Source organism: Dama dama, chromosome 13 (assembly GCF_033118175.1).
Source record: "Dama dama isolate Ldn47 chromosome 13, ASM3311817v1, whole genome shotgun sequence".
Lineage (NCBI taxonomy): Eukaryota > Metazoa > Chordata > Mammalia > Artiodactyla > Cervidae > Dama > Dama dama.
Window position 1 is genome coordinate 23,318,014 of NC_083693.1, and position 17,620 is coordinate 23,335,633.

The following is a 17,620-nucleotide window of genomic DNA, read 5'->3' on the forward strand; positions in this document are numbered from 1 at the left end:
GATCAGTGGCAGCCTTAAAGTGCACAATTAATGTAATGTGCTAGAATAACACCATCCCCTACACCGGCCCGTGAAAAAAATTGTCTTCCATGAAATTGGTCTCTGGTGCCAAAAAGGTTGGGCTTCCTAGGTGGTGCTATTGGTAAACAACCAGCCTGTCAATGCAGGTAGACATAAGATATGTGGGTTTGATTCCTGGGTCGGGAAGATCTCCTGGAGGAGGGCATAACAACCCAATCCGGTATTCTTGCCTGGAGAATCCCATGGACAGAGGAACCTGGTGGGCTACAATCCATAAGGTCACACAGAGTCAAACCCGACTGAAGTGACTTAGCACACATGCACACCAAAAAGGTTGGGGACTGCTGCTATAGATTCTTTCCCAGAACTCATTGCAGCCTCACAGCCCAAATCAGTGAATCTTTCAAGGCAGGAGCCTTCATTTAATGATTTTTGTGTTTCCCCAGCACGGGCCTGGAACCCTCAAGGTGCCTGTAAGTATTTGCTGAATGAAGAAAGACTGCTGTCATGCTCTCTGGAGACTGCTCTTTTCAAATCCTTTCAACTTTTTAATTTCTTTGCCGCTGTGGCCCCTCTCCAGCCTGGTACCCAAAACTGTATGAGGTTTTCTGAGTTGGATTTGACCAAGGTGTAACTGAACTCCCTGACTCTCAAAGATAAGATGTTACGATCACGTTATCCCTTTGAGCGACCACACATCTGCTGATCCCTCTGTACCCGTACAATCGTTTGGAACCCAAGTAGAGAGTCTTGCATCCATTCATTCATATGAAATATCTTCCTCTTAGATTGGCTCATTGTTTCAGCCTGACAAGGGCTTCCCTCATGGCTCAGACGTAAAGAATTCGCCTGTGATGTGGCAGACCCAAGTTTGATCCCTGGGTTGGAAAGATCCCTTGGAGAAGGGAATGGCTATCCACTCCAGTGTTCTTGCCTGAAGATATTCATTGACAGAGGAGACTGGCGGGCTATAGTCCAGGGAGTTGCAAAGAGTCGGACATGACTGAGTGACCAACACTTTCACTTCAGCCTAACAAGAGAGATTTGCATTCAACACTGAGGACCCAAATATTGGGAATTCCCCCAAAGTCACACCACTTGTGAATTTGCTAATCAGACAACTGACGCATTCATGTGCGTCTGTGCTGTTGTGGTTTAGTTGCCAGGTCTTGTCTCTTTGCAACCCCATAGACTGTAGCCAGCCAGGCTCCTCTGTCCATGGAATTCTCCAGGCAAGAATACCAGAGTGGGTTTCCATGACCTCCTCTAGGGGATCTTCCTGACCCAGGAATTGAACCTGCATCTCCTACATCTCCCACGTTGGCAGGCAGATTCTTTACCACTGAGCCACCTGTGAAGCCCCTGCCTTCATGTAAGTCACAGGTAAAAAAAATGGAGACAGTTGGCAGGACAGGAGGCTGGTAGTCAATCAATTAGTGACTCTGGGGCATCAGTGGTCAACAGACAGAGATCAGTCTGTCTGTCAGGGACACGGGAACAGGGTAGCGGTGGGAGGAGCAGAGAACTTTGAAACCTCTATTGTGGATTCTAATCCCCCTCCTCCACATCTGAGTGAGCTCAGGTGATTCTCTCTTTTAGCATTCCTGAGCCTGTTTCCTTATGAGTAAAATGGGTCTGGAAACAGAAATCTATCTCATGCGTTTATTCCGAGGTGTGCTGACCTTCCTGTTTGTTCCGCCTGGTGGGGAGGCTGACCTGTGTTTGGGACAATGCTGCTGTGCCCGTGGAGTCTTGATACGCTGCTACCCACTGTGGTTTGCTCAGACCACCTGTGGAGTGCAGCAGCTCCTAGCCCCCCGAACTCACTCAGTTCAGTCGCTCAGTCGTGTCCGACTCTTTGCGACCCCATGAACCGCGGCACGTCAGGCCTCCCTGTCCATCACCAATTCCCGGAGTCCACCCAAACCCGGGTGGATGGATGGTGCCATCCAACCATCCCATCCTCTGTCGTCCTCTTCTCCTCCTGCCCTCAATCCTTCCCAGCATCAGGGTCTTTTCAAATGAGTCAGCTCTCTGCATCACGTGGCCAAAGTATTAGAGTTTCAGCTTCAACATCAGTCCCTCTAATGAACACCCAGGACTGATCTCCCTTAGGATGGACTGGTTGGATCTCCTTGCAGTCCAAGGGACTCTCAAGAGTCTTCTCCAACACCACAGTTCAAAAGCATCAATTCTTCTGTGCTCAGCTTTCTTTATAGTCCAACTCTCGCATCCATACATGACCACTGGAAAAACCATAGCCTTGATTAGACAGACCTTTGTTGGCAAAGTAATGTCTCTGCTTTTTAATATGCTGTCTAGGTTGGTCATAACTTTCCTTCCAAGGAGCAAGCGTCTTTTATTTTCATGGCTTCAATCACCATCTGCAGTGATTCTGGAGCCCAGAAAAATAAAGTCAGCCACTGTTTCCCCATCCATTTGCCATGAAGTGATGGGACCGGATGCCATGATCTTAGTTTTCTGAATGTTGAGCTTTAAGCCAACTTTTTCACTCTCCTCTTTCACTTTCATCAAGAAGCTCTTTAGTTCTTCTTCACTTTCTGCCATAAGGGTGGTGTCATCTGCATATCTGAGGTTACTGATATTTCTCCCGGCAATCTTGTTCCAGCTTGTGCTTCCTCCAGCCCAGCGTTTCTCATGATGTACTCTGCATATAAATTAAATAAACAGGGTGACAATATACAGCCTTGATGTACTCCTTTTCCTATTCGGAACCAGTCTGTTATTCCATGTCCAGTTCTAACTGTTGCTTCCTTTCCTGCATACAGGTTTCTCAAGAGGCAGGTCAGGTGGTCTGGTATTCCCATCTCTTTCAGAATTTTCCACAGTTTATTGTGATCCACACAGTCATAGTGTGCCCAAATACAGAAACTTGGTGACCTCATACAAGTCACAAAACCTGTCTGGGCATCAGGTTCCTCATTTGTAAAACAGAGACACATGATGTCTCAAAGTCAATTCCCACTTGACAGTCCCATCAGCAAGCACAAGGATGTCAATTTCCTCCCACTTTTTATTTTCCACTGCTTTGATAATAGCCATCCAAGTGGGTGTGAAGTGGCAATGCATTGTGGTTTTGACTTATAGTTCCCTAGTGATTAGTGATGTTGAGCACCTTTTCATGTGCTTATTTGGTCCCTTGTATATCTTCTTTGGCGAAATGTCTATTCAAATCTTTGGCCATTGTTGAAGTGGGTTGTTTGATTTTTTTGTTGTTGAGTTATCAGAGTTCTCTATATATTCTGAATGTTAATCCCTTGATAGATACATGATTTGTAAATATTTTCTCCTATTCTATGGTTTATCTTTTAACTCTCTTGATGTGTTGCTTTATTGGCACACACAGAGTTCTAATTTTGACAAAGTCCGCTTTTATCTATTGTATTATTGTCTTTGTTGCCTTTTCTTTTCAAGTCATACTTAGGAAACCATTGACAAACCCAAGATCATAGACATTCGCCTATGTTTTTCTGTAATAGTGAATTTCTTCTGAATGAACTGTACACTTTAAAATGGTTAAAATGGGCTACTCTCAAGAAACAAAATAACAAAAAGAAACCAAATAACAAATGTTGGTAAGGATGTGGAGAAATCAAACAACAAATGTTGGCATGAATATGGAGAAACTGGAACTCTTGTACACTGTTGGTGGCCTGTAAAATGGTGCTGCCACCGTGGAAAACTGTATAGAGGGTCCTAAAAAAATTAAAAATAGAACCACTGTGTAATCCAACAATTCCATTTCTGAGTGTATATCCCAAGAATAGAAAGTAGGTTCTCAAAGGGATGTTCGCACACCCATCTTCATAGCAACACTATTCAAAGGAGTCAAGAGGTGAAAGCAACCTAAATGTCCACTGATGGATGAATGGACAAACAAAACATGACATTTATACACAATAGAATGCTATTCAGCCTTCAAAACTGAGGAAATTCTGACCCGTGCTACAACACGGATGAACCTTGAGGACATTACATTAAGCCAAACAAGCCAGTCACAAAGGAGAAGATACTATATAAGTAAAGCTCATATAAGTATTACTTTACTTACTTATATGAGGTGTCTTTTAGGGGAACTAATGGGCCTCCCTTGTGGCTCAGATGGTAAAGAATCTGGCTGCAATGCAGGAGACCCAGGTTTGATCTTCCTGGATTGGGAAGATCCCCTGGAAAAGGAAGTGGCTACCCACTCCAATATTCTTGCCTGGAGAATTCCATGGACAGAGGAGCCTGGTGAATACAGTTCATGGGGTCACAAAGAGTCAGACACAGTTGAGCAACTTACACTTTAATTGAGCAACTTTAATATGAGGTATCTAAAGTAGCCAAATTTATAGTGCCTGAAGTAGAATGGTGGATACCAGAGCTTGGATATATGAGGAAAAGGGGACTTGTGTTTAGTGCATACAGAATCTTGGATTTGAAAGATTAAAACGTTCTGGAGATCAGTTTCACAACAATGTAAATATGCTGGACACTACTGAACTGTACAGATAAAAATGGTTAAAATGGTAAATTTTGTGTGGTGCATATTTTACCACAATAAAAAGTGTTTATCTGGTCTCACCTCATAAACAGGGTTGAAACAGGATTAAGAACCTCATAAATAGATTTTTAATAAGGAAATGAGATTATTCTGCAGACTACAGCCCGTCTTGGAACTTTGAGGTGAAGGGCTCCTGACAGGTGAATTTGACTTGGTCCACTGTTCTTTAGAAACCTTTATCAGATGGAGCCTAAGTGTACTTTCCCTTCTGTGGTTTCACCCTCTGATCCTGATTCTACCTGTTGAGGCTACAGAAGCAGTCTACTCCCCCGGCTGGGGGTTGGAGGCAGCTGCCGTGACGGCAGTAGGCATGCCTGACTGTGTGCCTGCCTCCCGGTGTGGCAGCGGCCGCACCGTCTAGGACCGAGGACAGTACCTTCTGCCGTGGCTCCTGCTGCCCAGTGGACACACAGAGAAAGCAGGGCTTGCGAGACAAGCCGCCTGGTCAAGCTCATTACGCAGCTAAGGAGTAACCGAACGGAAATGTGAACCCGGGTGTCCCTCCCTCCCAAACCCATATTTGTGACGCTAGGCCAGATTGCCTCTTAGCCAGCTTCCTCCTGAGCCCTCTCCTCTATGACCCCTTGGTCCTTTCTCAGGGGCCTTTGCTCTGCACCCCTTATCAGCCCATTCTTCTTCTTGCAGTAAACACCAGATAAGCTCCCATCAGGACAGAGGCAAGCCCTTCCTCTCAATACAGACACTGTTCATCTCCTCGATGATCCCTACTGGACACAAACCCTATAAGGCCCAGTGTCCCCGCAGAGGGAGGCGGTCCTTGGCAGAAATCCGTCCCAAGCCCCTGAAGCCCTCATCCCCCACCTCCTCCGCTCGCTAAAAGGAGAAGCCCTCCCCATTTGTCTCTCCTGCACTGTTTCCTCCTGGGAGTTCCTGCAAAGGAAGACGAGGCAATCTCAGGATTAACAGCCTGTTTGTTTAAAGGGTTTATTACTGGCTCTTAATGCTATTTTGACAGGTGAAAGTGAGTCAATGATAGCTGGAAATAGCTCTGGCTGTATCGTTTCTTCCAGGTGGTTGCCCATTCCCCAGCCAAGGGACTTTTTCTCTCTTTACCAACGGGCAGTTCATCTCCTTCCCTTATATCCTCTGACCTCCAAATCACCTAAAGACCTCCTTCCAGGAAGAAATGACGTTAAAAGGCATGGAGACTGAACCGATGAGTTGGGGTTGCTGCGGCAGCCCCACCCTGGGAGGGGATGAGCTGAGCTGAAAGTTACTCAGTCGTGTCTGGCCCTTTGTGACCTCATGAACGGTAGCCCGCCAGGCTCCGCTGTCCCTGGAATTCTCCAGGGAAGAATACTGGAGTGGATGACCATTCCCTTCTCCAGGGGATCTTCCGGACCCAGAGGTGAACCTGGGCCTCCTGCATTGCGGGATGATTCTTTATTGTCTGAGCCACCAGGGAAGCTCCCTGTGGGGGGGCGGGGAGTTGAAGTGGGCCCTAAAGGGAGGCTTGACAGGTCAGCCTCCAGGATGAGGGATGTGGCCGCAGTGAGCCCTGGTCCATGCAGGTACCGCTCTGCTCCATCAGCCACGAATGTCTCTCACCGCATGTTTCTCTGGGTCTTTCTTGGGAGCAGTGAGTTTCTGTACTGATACCTACTCTAATGAGACCAGTGTGGGTCACAGGCTTGGGTGCCTCGAGGGGTCACCTTTATGAGAATAGCATGAGTCCTTTCTGGGTGGCTCAGAGGGCTTCCCAGGTCACACCGAGTTAGGCTAAGGCCCCAGTGAAGATCATTCCAATATGCCTCAGAAACTGTCTTACGACACCAGAGCAAGACTGTGAACTGCCAGGAGACTGGATGAATCATTAGATGCAGGACCAAGATGGGGGTCAGGAGTGTGGCGGGGTATATTTGTGATAGACATCTCATACTTAAGATGTCCAAGAAAAAGCTCTGTTTCTCAACATGCCCAAACACACACAAAGTTCCCCCAAATTCTCCCATCACAGAAAATGACACCACCGACCAAGCATCTGCCCCACCTCTAATCTTGACAGTCACCTTGGATTTTCTCTTTCTCTCACCCCTTGAGGTCCTTAAACAGAATCCATTGGCAAGTCCTGCCGCCTCTATTCCAAATGGCTTCCCTGGTGGCTCAGAGAGCAAAGAACCTGCCTGCAATGCAGGAGACCCAGGTTCTATCCCTGGGTCGGGAAGATCCCCGGAGAAGGGCATGGCAAACCACTCCAGTGTTCTTGCCTGGGAAATCCCATGGCAGAGGAGCCTGGCGGGCTACAGTCTGTGGCTTTCACAAAAGAGTTGGACATGACTGAGCAACTAACACTTAGACGCTACTCCAAATGTTCTAGCAAATCTGGCCACACTGTGGCACATTCACGCCCAGCATCTCAGTCTAAGCCACTGTAAGTCCCAGCCTGGACTCCTGCAAGAGCTTCCCAACAAATATTCCTGCTTCTGTTCCTGCCCTCTTATGATTCCTTCTCTGCTCAACAGCTGTCGGAGAATCATTCTCCACGCGGCTCTCTGGGCAAGCAATACCCCTCGGTCAACACCGGCATGCTACATGCTGCCCATCTGCCGACCCACTTCTCCAGGACACGAGGCTCAGAAAGGCCAGGTGACTAGCAGAAGTTAGACAACTAGGGAGTGAGCGCTGCAGACGCAGCTGGGAAAGGAATACGGCCACCCCACCCCTCCCGCACCCCGGGGCTGCTCACCCGCGGACGGCGTGCAGCAGGCGCAGAGAGGGGTATGCAGTACGCACGTTGACGCGGTGCTTCAAGATGAGCTCGTTGACCCACTCGACACGCTGCTTGCCGCCCCTGGCCATGAAGGCGGGGATCCACAGGATGCTGCCGTTGAGGCTGTGTAGCCGCTGCAGCAGCTTCTCTCGCCACGTGGCGTTGACCAAGTCCTCGAAGGCCCGCTGGACGACGGAGGGGTTCATGGTCACCAGGTCAGTCTTGAGCCCCACATCCCGGGCATACTCCTGCACGGGGGCCAGGTTGCACCTGCCGGACAAAGAGGCAGCAATGAATGACGTTTTGGGGAAAGCTGAGGCACCACTGCGTATCCTTAACTCTATCCATCCTTTACTCCCCTTGCTTCCTCCTCATCCCCAAACAAAGACCCAGGGCACCTTCCTGCACTTTCTGGTCCCTTCTGGCATCCCTGTTTCTTCTCCTGCTACATATATTTATCAGGTCCTTCGCATATTTGTGGGCTTCCCAGGTGGCTCAGCAGTGGAAGAGTCCTCCTGCCAACGCAGGAGACGCAGGAGATGTGAGTTTGATCCCTGGGTCGGGAAGATCCCTGGAGGAGGAAATGGCAACCCACTCCAGTATCCTAGCCTGGAGAATCCCACAGACAGAGGGGCCTGATGGGCGACAGCCCATGGGGTCGCAGAGTCAGACACGACTGAGCACACTCTCTCCAGCACATTCATGGAAACTTGCTGGGCCCAGGAGTGGTACAGTGCCTGCCTTCTGGCGCTCAGGATCTTGTAGAAGAGCCCTCAGCCCACATGATGACCATGCTATAAGCAAGTGTGACCTGGTCACATCAGGTGACAGAGCGTGGGCTCCAAAGACACACTCCTGGGTTCAGAATTCAGTTCTGATACTTTCTACCTGGGCTCCCGAGGTGGCGCTAGTGGTAAAGAACCTGCCTGCCAATGCAGGAGACAGAAGAGATGCAGGTTCAGTCCCTGGGCCGGGAAGATCCCCTGGAGGAGGAAATGACAACCTACTCCAGTATTTTTGCCTGGAGAATCCAATGGACAGAGGAGCCTGGCGGGCTACAGTCCATAAAGTCACCCAGAGTCAGATACGACTGAAGCGACTGAGTACGTTCTACCCGTGTGACTCCAGGTCACCTGCTCAACCTCTCTGCTTTCTGAGAGCTTCCCTGCTGGCTAAGGAACAGCCACAACAGCTTCTGTGATGGAGATCACAGCAGGACCCCCTCCTAGGGATGAAAGCAGTGCCTAGACATCCACGGTACTTAGAAAGCTGCTGGACCACAGGGAGAGCGCAGTACATGTGTAGTTACCAGCATCCTCCCAGGGAGGAGGCGCTTCAGGTGGTCTTCCGGAGGTGGGAATTGTAGTGGGAAGTCTAGGAGGATGGAAGAGCAGAAGCCTGTTTGTGGATGAGGCTCCTCAGGAGAGTGTTTCTCCAGCTTGCAAGAGCTGGAGAATCACCTCAGGCACTGGTTAAAAATACAGACTCCCCAGGTCCCTCACCTGGAGATCTGGATTCAGCCGGCGAGTTGAGGAATTGATAGCTATTTTTACAAGCTCTTCAGCTGAGTCTTATAACTGGGCAGCTTAGGAAACATCACACTGTGGCCCCAGTGAATGTATCCCTGGGGCATAGAGGTGTGGACCCGTGCTGGTATGTAGGGGAAGGCTGGTGATGTGGTCTGAGAGAGGCACATTGTGTAGTGGGGATGAGGCTGGAGCCGCAAGCAGAGTGAGATGGCAAAGGGCCTGTGTGTCGGGGGTGCTGCCATCTGGCATCAAATGGGGGTGTGTACACAGCCGGGCCATCTGACTTTTGTCCCTAAAGACCACAAAGGCTGCCCCACAGACACGCAGATCTGCAAGAGCCATGGAGTCAAGGTCAAAGGACAACCACACGTTGCTTCAAGCGGCTCCCTCTATTCTAAGTGTGTGAGGACCACTGCAGATGTGGGTCCCAGGAGAGGCAAAGCAGGCTATGGCTGAGCCTCTCCAGGTGGGGTCCACGCATCGGCACAAGGGCATTAGTCAGGCCTCACCCCAGCCCTGATGACCCTGCCTCTTGATAAGCTCAGGTGGTTCATACACTCGTTGAAGGTCAGAGACCACCAGCCCAACTACCCATTTTACAGATGATGAAACCGAGGCCCAGAAAGGGGAGTGACACACTCTGAGTCAAGTGACAAAAGGGTAGAAGAGCCAAGACCAGACTCCGGACACCACGCTGCTCATCTCTCTGTGCAAGTGTCCAAAACAAAATGTTGACTAGAACCTGCCGCGGCCTCTAGGAATCTTGGGGCTGGGCTGGGTGGAGCAAAGAAAGATCACCGTGAAAATCAGGTCACCTCTGCCCTGGTCCCCAGGAGGTGACTGGTCCCTCTGCATCTTTAATATTCTTCCTACCAAGGCCTTCTCTGGTGGCTCAGGTGATAAACAATCTGCCTGCAATGCAGGAGACCCAGGTTTGATCCCTGGGTCGGGAAGATCCCCTGGAGGAGGGCATGGCAACCCACTCTAGTATCCTTGCCTAGAGAATCCCATGGACAGAGTAGCCTGGTAGGGTACGGTCCATGGGGTCACAAAGAGTCAGACACGAGTAAGCAACTAACACTTTCACCTACCCTCACCTCTTCTCTGGCTTCTGATCAGACAAACCTGCCACTTCCCTCCCCTTCTCCCCTCTGTCTCCAATCTTTAGACTCGAGGGCTTTGAAAAAAGGGACTGAGCCACTGGGGATGCCAGGCACAGACAGAACCAGGCAAAGGATAACAAATTAAAACAAAGGTGGGTGCCGGGCCGTGGTGGCGCGTCCATCACAGCGGACACAGGAGTCAGGACACCATCTAGTCCCACGTCCTGAGGTCCAGGGAGCTCTGTGATAAGGCCACTTCCCAAAGCCGAGGACAAGGCTCTCTTTGCATCAAGACAGGCCCAATAGAAACGTGAGATGAGGTTCCGCCAGGGCCGGGGTGTGTTTGGGATGAAATTTGAGGCCCTGTGTGCTCTACTTTTGATCAGGGGACAGCAAGGCCTTGTTTCTGAGTCTGGGTTGGGGGGTCAGATGTCAGGGCCATGGGTAACTGGGTCCAAATGTGTCCCCAGGTGACTGGAAAATGAGAGCTGATGCTTTGGAGAGAGTAACAGTCATGTACAAATCCAAATTTCTCTGTTGTCCCCTCAGTTCCCAGGTTTTGTCTACAGGGTAATAAAGATACTAGTAGCATACACCTTAAAAGGGTTTTATAAGCTTGGACCAAAAACTGGCCAAGAGACTATTTTTTTTTTTTTTTTTAACCGACATTTTGTACTGGGCTCTATCCAGGGGTCAGCAAATTTTTCTTTAAGAGGCCAGATGTTATTTTAGGCTTGTGGGCTGTATGCTGTCTCTGTTTTGATTCTTCAACTCTGCCCAACTAATCCACTGTCATGAGAAAACAGCCATTGAGGATACGAGAATGAATGAGCTTGGCTGTTGTTTCAATAAAACTTTATTGATAAAAACAGGCAGTGGGACAGAGTCTGCCTGCTTCCGTTCTAGATCAGCGATACTCAGTCTTGGTTGAACATCAGAAGCCCTAAGGCTCCCTGGGCTCTGACCCTTTAGATGGATTTAAATGGTCTGGGGCACAGCCTAGACTTTGAGACTTTTCAAGGCTACCCAAGCAATTCTAATGCACAGGGATCTAAGCCAACTAGCCTGGTTTCAGCCTCTTGGGATAACTGGCAATGCCTGCCACTTTGGGTCCAGAGTACCTATTGCGGTTACCTGATGACAAAGCTGTGGGTGTCAATCTCCTGCCCACAGCCGCTGTTCAGTAAGACCCCAGAGTTGCCCACGATGGCACACGTCCCGAAGTGCTTGTTTTTCAGTGGAGACGTTCTGGGGAGGAGCTCATAGAGGTTCTGGGACACGTTCATTGTGCTGTCTCGGTCGAAGATGTAATGAATAATGTCTCCGGGTTTCAGGGTCCCCTTGAGGACAGAAATGTCCTTTTCAGCATCCAAGAACTTTAAGATTTGCTTCCTGCAAAAGGCAAACACACATGAGGAAAAAGTCTGCTGTTGCCAGCTGCCTTTTGCCCACCTGGCTTTTCCTCTCCTCGGTCACCCTGCAGAGCTGCTGCAGACCCGCACCCAGGTGAAGTGAGAGGTCAGATGCCCTCAGAACAGGTTCCAGGCAGAGACTCGCAAAATGGCCCAGAGGCCAATCTGGTGGCTGTGCTCACACCCGCTTTCTAAGAGAAGACACCCACCTTGGGAAATGCTGTCATTAGGACTCAATGCGAGCTCATCATGGAGGGACCTGGAAGGGTGACCCATCGAGCTGGTTTGCCTAGGAAAGCACGGTCTTAGGCTGAAAGCTCTGTGCCCCAGGGGCAAACTGTGTCCTTGAACCTTGGGCAAACCCAGACTGTAGTCATCCTATGTCGGACCCCCTTCTCTGAGCGGGATTCAGGGTCACCGTCTGACAAGCAGTCCTGAGTTGGAACTGGAACCCAAGATGACACCTGTCCCTTCTCCTCAGAGCCCGCTTTCCTCCTTGGCAGCCGTGTCTGGGCACAGGGGCCTCCCAGATGGCAGTGGGGGTGTGAGCCACTCCCCCTCGGTGGGCCCGAGAACATGGCCTGAAGTCTCTGCGCTGGTCCGCTCTGTGCTGTGGGCTCTCTGGCCCTCCTCACTGCTATCTAGCTTGGAGTTTGTCAACTGTGATTTACGAAGCCCAAAGAGGTCTGGTCCCATAGAGCAGCACTGCTTTGTGTTGAGGACAAAATAAGAGGACAGCTCTCTCAGCACCAGGGTGAGTTCTGGGGGGAAAGTTCCAGAATCATCTAGCAAAGCACATAAATAGGATGGGATGTGGTCAGAGAAGGGACCGGAATCCTCTCAGAATCCCCTGGGGAATTTTATCCCAAGAAGTTGGGGATCCTAACTGGAGGTTTTATTATAAAAACTGTATACTGTCCCAAGGGCTTCCCTGGAGGTTCAGATGGTAACGAGTCCACCGGTTAGTACAGGAGACCTGGGTTCAATCCCTGGGTCAGGAAGATCACCTGGAGAAGGGAATGTCTTCCCCCTCCAGTATTATTGCCTGGAGAATCCTATGGACAGAGAAGCCTGGCAGGCTATACAGTCCGTGGGGTTGCAAAGAGTCAGACATGACTGAGTGACTAACACACACACACACTGCCCCAAAGATTTTTAGACATCAGGAGAAGGAAATCCGGTACCCAGATCAGCTGGAATTAACTTCACTTCCTATAGCAAGCGAGCCCCTATCTAGAACAAATAGAATGAGATTGTTCTTCATTTCCACCAAGCTCCAGAGGGATAGGACCATCACACATTTTGCAAATGTAAGGATTTGCAAGGTGGCTGCCCCATTGGACAGATGGTAACACTGATCCTCAAGAGTCCGTGTTCTCTGAGATGGTCACAACCTGTGATGTATGTGGGGTGCACATTCAATCACTTGAGGAACCATAAAGAATTCAGAAGGTCCAGGTTGACGCCTGAAAAATCCTGATTCTCAGCATGGCGCGGGTCTCAGCACGCTTTGAAAGGCTCCACAGGGGACTCTTAGGTGGGTCCAGGTTTGGGAGCCTTTGGCATTGCCCAGGGGTGGCTAGAATGCTTGATAGGGCATGATGCTCTTCTTCCACTGGTCTTGCCTTATTAATGACCTGAATCTCATGTTTTCATGGATGGGAAACCACCCTTGATGAATAATTTCTATCTCTTAATGGAAAACAGAGGCATTGTTTTTATTTACTGAACCTTTACCAAAGATGACACAATTTACAAACTAATATGGCTTGGAAATTGCTGAAACCTTTGCAATTGCTTACCCCAGAGTATTTAAAAGCAAAGAGCCCCCAGAAAGCCCATAGAGAAATTCCTCTGTGCCTGAATTAATTTCTAACTAATTATGAGAAATTACTACCAATTATTAAACAGCATTCCAAATCACTCGCAGAATCTTTATTATGAATAATGTTGGTGACTAATTGAAGGAAGATGAAGGAGATCCTTTTCCCCGCTGGGTGAAGGCACGTTGTTCCTGCCGGGGTGGCTGTGCGTTTGCAGGCTCCCTACGAAGGCCACAGTCTGTTCTTCTCCAAAGGGGTGGGGATGTCCTTTCTCTACCCAGTGGTGGGAGAAAGGGTAAGCGGAGATCACAGGTGGGCTTGTTCTGGCAGAAAGCTTTCACTCACAGCTGGTGCACATGTCTGCTCAGTCACTCATCGTGCCCGCCTCTTGAGACCCCGTGGACTGTAGCCCCCAAGCTCCTCTATCCATGGGATTTGCCAGGCAAGAATACTGGAGTGGGTTGCCATTTCCTTCTCCAGGGGATCTTCCCAACCCAGAGATCAAACCTGCATCTCCTGCATTGGCAGGCAGTTTCTTTACCATTGAGCCACACTGGAGTGAATGAAAGTGAAAGTGTTAGTTGCTCAGTCATGTCTGACTCTGTGACCTCATGGACCATCGCTCACCAGGCTCCTGTCCGTGAGATTTTCCAGGCAAGGATACTGGAGTGGATTGCCATTCCCTTCTCCAGGGGATCTTCCCCACCCAGGGAAGGAATCTGGGTCTCCTCAATTGCAGGCAGATTCTTTATCATCTGAGCCACCAGGCAAGCCTGGGGTGAATAGGGGCTCCCCCAAATACATGGGGCTTCCCTGGTAGCTCAGCTGGTAAAGAATCCACCTGCAATGCAGGAGACCCTGGTTCGATTCCTGGGTTGGGAAAATCCCCTGGAGAAGGGACAGGCTACCCACTCTAGTATTCTTGGGCTTCCCTTGTGGCTCAGCTGGTAAAGAATCCGCCTGTAGTGTGGGAGACCTAGGTTCGATCCCTGGGTTGGGAAGATCCCCTGGAGAAGGGAAAGGCTACTCACTCCAGTATTCTGGCCTGGAGAATTCCTTGGACTGTATAGTCCATGGGGTCGCAAAGAGTCAGACACGACTGAGCGACTTTCACTTAACTTTCACTTTCCTAACCCTTGAGAACTGTGAGGTGCTATATTTGGAAACAGCATCTTTGCAAATGTAATTAAATTAAAGATCTCGAGGTCATCTTGATTACCCCGCTGGGCCTAAATCCAACGACAAGTGTCCTTATCAGAGACAGGAGAGGGGACACACAGACACAGAGGGAAAGGCTCTGTGAAGACGGGGCGGAGACGAGTGGCTCAGCCACACGATGGGGAGCGCCTGGAGTCAGCAGAAGCTGGAAGCGTGAAGACACAGTCTCCCCTGGAGCCTTCAGAGGTCGCGCTCACAATTCTGGCCCCCAGAACAGTAAGGGAATGAATTTTCTTTTGTTTGAAGCCACCAAGTTGGTGGAAATTTGTGACAGCAGCCTTAGGCCTAGTGCTCCCCGGGGCCGCTGACCGGGGGTCAGTAAGGGCAGGCTGGCAGTGGTTGGGGTGTAAGACGAAGGCCGGGCCCCCCACCACAGGGATCTCAGAAGAGACCCTGAATGAGGGGGGCAGAAGGGAGGTGACAGGGGTCCACTCCTTCAGGCACTTTGTCAGCTGCCAGCCCTCCCAGCTCATCCTCCCTACTCCCCACACCTCCTCAGGTCCCAAAGCCAAGCTTCAAGAACCAGGGGGTGGGGGGCATTTTGATAGTGAGCCCACCTGGAGGGGGCAGCTCCCCACTCTGCCTGGTGGCCCTTCTGGCGGCTAAGGTCCAGGCTGACTCCCGGGCCCCTGCCCCCCGTTCTCGGCCTCCCCGTGATGTCAGAGCTTTTTCCCACCTGGTCCTGGCTACCACACCATCATCCCCTCCTCCCCTCCTCCCAAGGGGTGCTCCAGCAATGCTGAGCACAGACACCAGACTTCAGGCAGCAGCATGGCATGCCTGGCAAACTCCTAAGTATCCCTCAAAACCCACTGCTCCTGGCAAGTGTCTCCTGGCCGGCCCTCTTAGCCCCCTTACCAAATGAAGCGCTCAGCTCAGTAGGAGCTTTCCCACCTATTTCTATGAGGTGACACAGCCCACTGTCAGTATCTCACGGCCGGGCTCTAGCTTTGGGACACTTGGTCTGCTGCAAGCAGGTCTGATTCACGTCAGCTCCCAGCACAACGCCTGCAAGGGAATGGATGCTGCACTGACCAGTCTGTGCCGGTCTACCGCAGCTCTGTCCAAGCCAAGTGGCCACCGTGCTGACCTTGGAATCCCTCCCCAACAGCTCCCCATTCCCACCGCCCAACAATGACCACACCGCTCTGGAAACATCGCTCTGCAAGGAGCAGGACAGGAGGGGCTTCCCTGGGGGCCCAGTGGTGGTGAATCCACAGGAGACATGGGTTTGATGCCAGATCCAGGATGATTCCCCATGCCGAGGGGCAGCTGAGCCTGTGCACCGTGACTGCTGAGCCCAGGCTCTGGAGACCGGGAACGTCGACTGCTGAGCCCACATGTGGCGACTGCTGAGCCCACACGTGATGACTACTGAGCCCACACGCGGCAAGCACTGAGCCCACACGTGATGACTACTGAGCCCACACATGGAAAGCACTGAGCCCACACACAGCAGCTACTGATCCCACACATGATGACTACTGAGCCCACACACGGCAAGCACTGAACCCACACGTGGTGACTACTGAGCCCACATGAGGTGACTACTGAGCCCACATGCGGTGACTACTGAGCCCACACGTGGCAGCTACTGAGCCCACACATGGTGAGCACTGAGCCCACACATGATGACTACTGAGCCCACATATGATGACTACTGAGCCCACACACGGCGAGCACTGAGCCCACATGTGATGACTACTGAGCCCACACGTGGAAAGCACTGAGCCCACACGAGGCAGCTACTGAGCCCACATGTGGCAGCTACTGAGCCCATACATGGTGACAACTGATTCCAGATGTGGCAACTACTGAACCCACATGAGGCGACTACTGAGCCCACACGTGGCGAGCACTGAGCCTGCACGTGATGACTACTGAGTCCACACGTTGTGACTACTGAGCTCACACGTGGTGACTACTGAGCCCACACATGATGACTACTGAGCCCACACGAGGCGACTACTGAGCCCACACATGGCGAGCACTGAGCCTGCACGTGATGACTACTGAGTCCACACGTGGTGACTACTGAGCTCACACGTGGTGACTACTGAGCCCACACATGATGACTACTGAGCCCACACGAGGCGACTACTGAGCCCACACATGGCGAGCACTGAGCCTGCACGTGATGACTACTGAGTCCACACGCGGTGACTACTGAGCCCACACGTGGCGAGCACTGAACCCACACATGATGACTACTGAGCCCACATGCAGCGAGCACTGAGCTCCACACGCGATGACTACTGAGCCCACACGTGGTGACTACTGAACCCACACACGATGACTACTGAGCCCACACGTGGTGACTACTGAGCCCACACATGATGACTACTGAGCTCACAAGTGGTGAGTACTGAGCCCACATGTGGCGAGCACTGAGCCCACACATGATGACTACTGAGCCCACACGCGGCAAGCACTGAGCCCACACATGATGACTACTGAGCCCACACGCGGCGAGCACTGAGCCCACACATGATGACTACTAAGCCCACACGCAGCAGCTACTGAGCCCACATGTGGCAAGCACTGAGCCCACACGTGGTGACTACTGAGCCCACACATGATGACTACTGAGCCCACACGCAGTGACTACTGAGCCCACACGTGGCGAGCACTGAGCCCACACATGATGACTACTAAGCCCACACGTGGCAGCTACTGAGCCCACACACAGTGAGCACTGAGCCCACATGTGATGACTACTGAGCCCACACATGGAAAGCACTGAGCCCACACGAGGCAGCTACTGAGCCCACATGTGGCAGCTACTGAGCCCATACATGGTGACAACTGATCCCAGATGTGGCGACTACTGAACTCACACGAGGCAACTACTGAGCCCACACGTGGCGAGCACTGAGCCTGCACGTGATGACTACTGAGTCCACACGTTGTGACTACTGAGCTCACACGTGGTGACTACTGAGCCCACACATGATGACTACTGAGCCCACACGAGGCGACTACTGAGCCCACACATGGCGAGCACTGAGCCTGCACGTGATGACTACTGAGTCCACACGCGGTGACTACTGAGCCCACACGTGGCGAGCACTGAGCCCACACATGATGACTACTGAGCCCACATGCAGCGAGCACTGAGCTCCACACGCGATGACTACTGAGCCCCACACATGATCTCTACTGAACCCACACATGATGACTACTGAGCCCACACGTGGTGACTACTGAGCTCACACG

General features: G+C 51.1%; 1 protein-coding gene across 1 annotated transcript in view; it reads right to left on the reverse strand.

Annotated features, from left to right (window-relative positions):
- Positions 1-17,620, reverse strand: part of ST8SIA2 (ST8 alpha-N-acetyl-neuraminide alpha-2,8-sialyltransferase 2) — a 78,986-nt gene that overhangs the window by 13,961 nt on the left and 47,405 nt on the right. Inside the window, exons 4-5 of the mRNA XM_061159593.1 lie at positions 11,086-11,343; positions 7,296-7,589 (exon numbers count right to left, since the gene is read on the reverse strand). Coding sequence (XP_061015576.1) covers positions 7,296-7,589; positions 11,086-11,343 — 552 coding nt within the window. The remainder of the gene's footprint in view (positions 1-7,295; positions 7,590-11,085; positions 11,344-17,620) is intronic.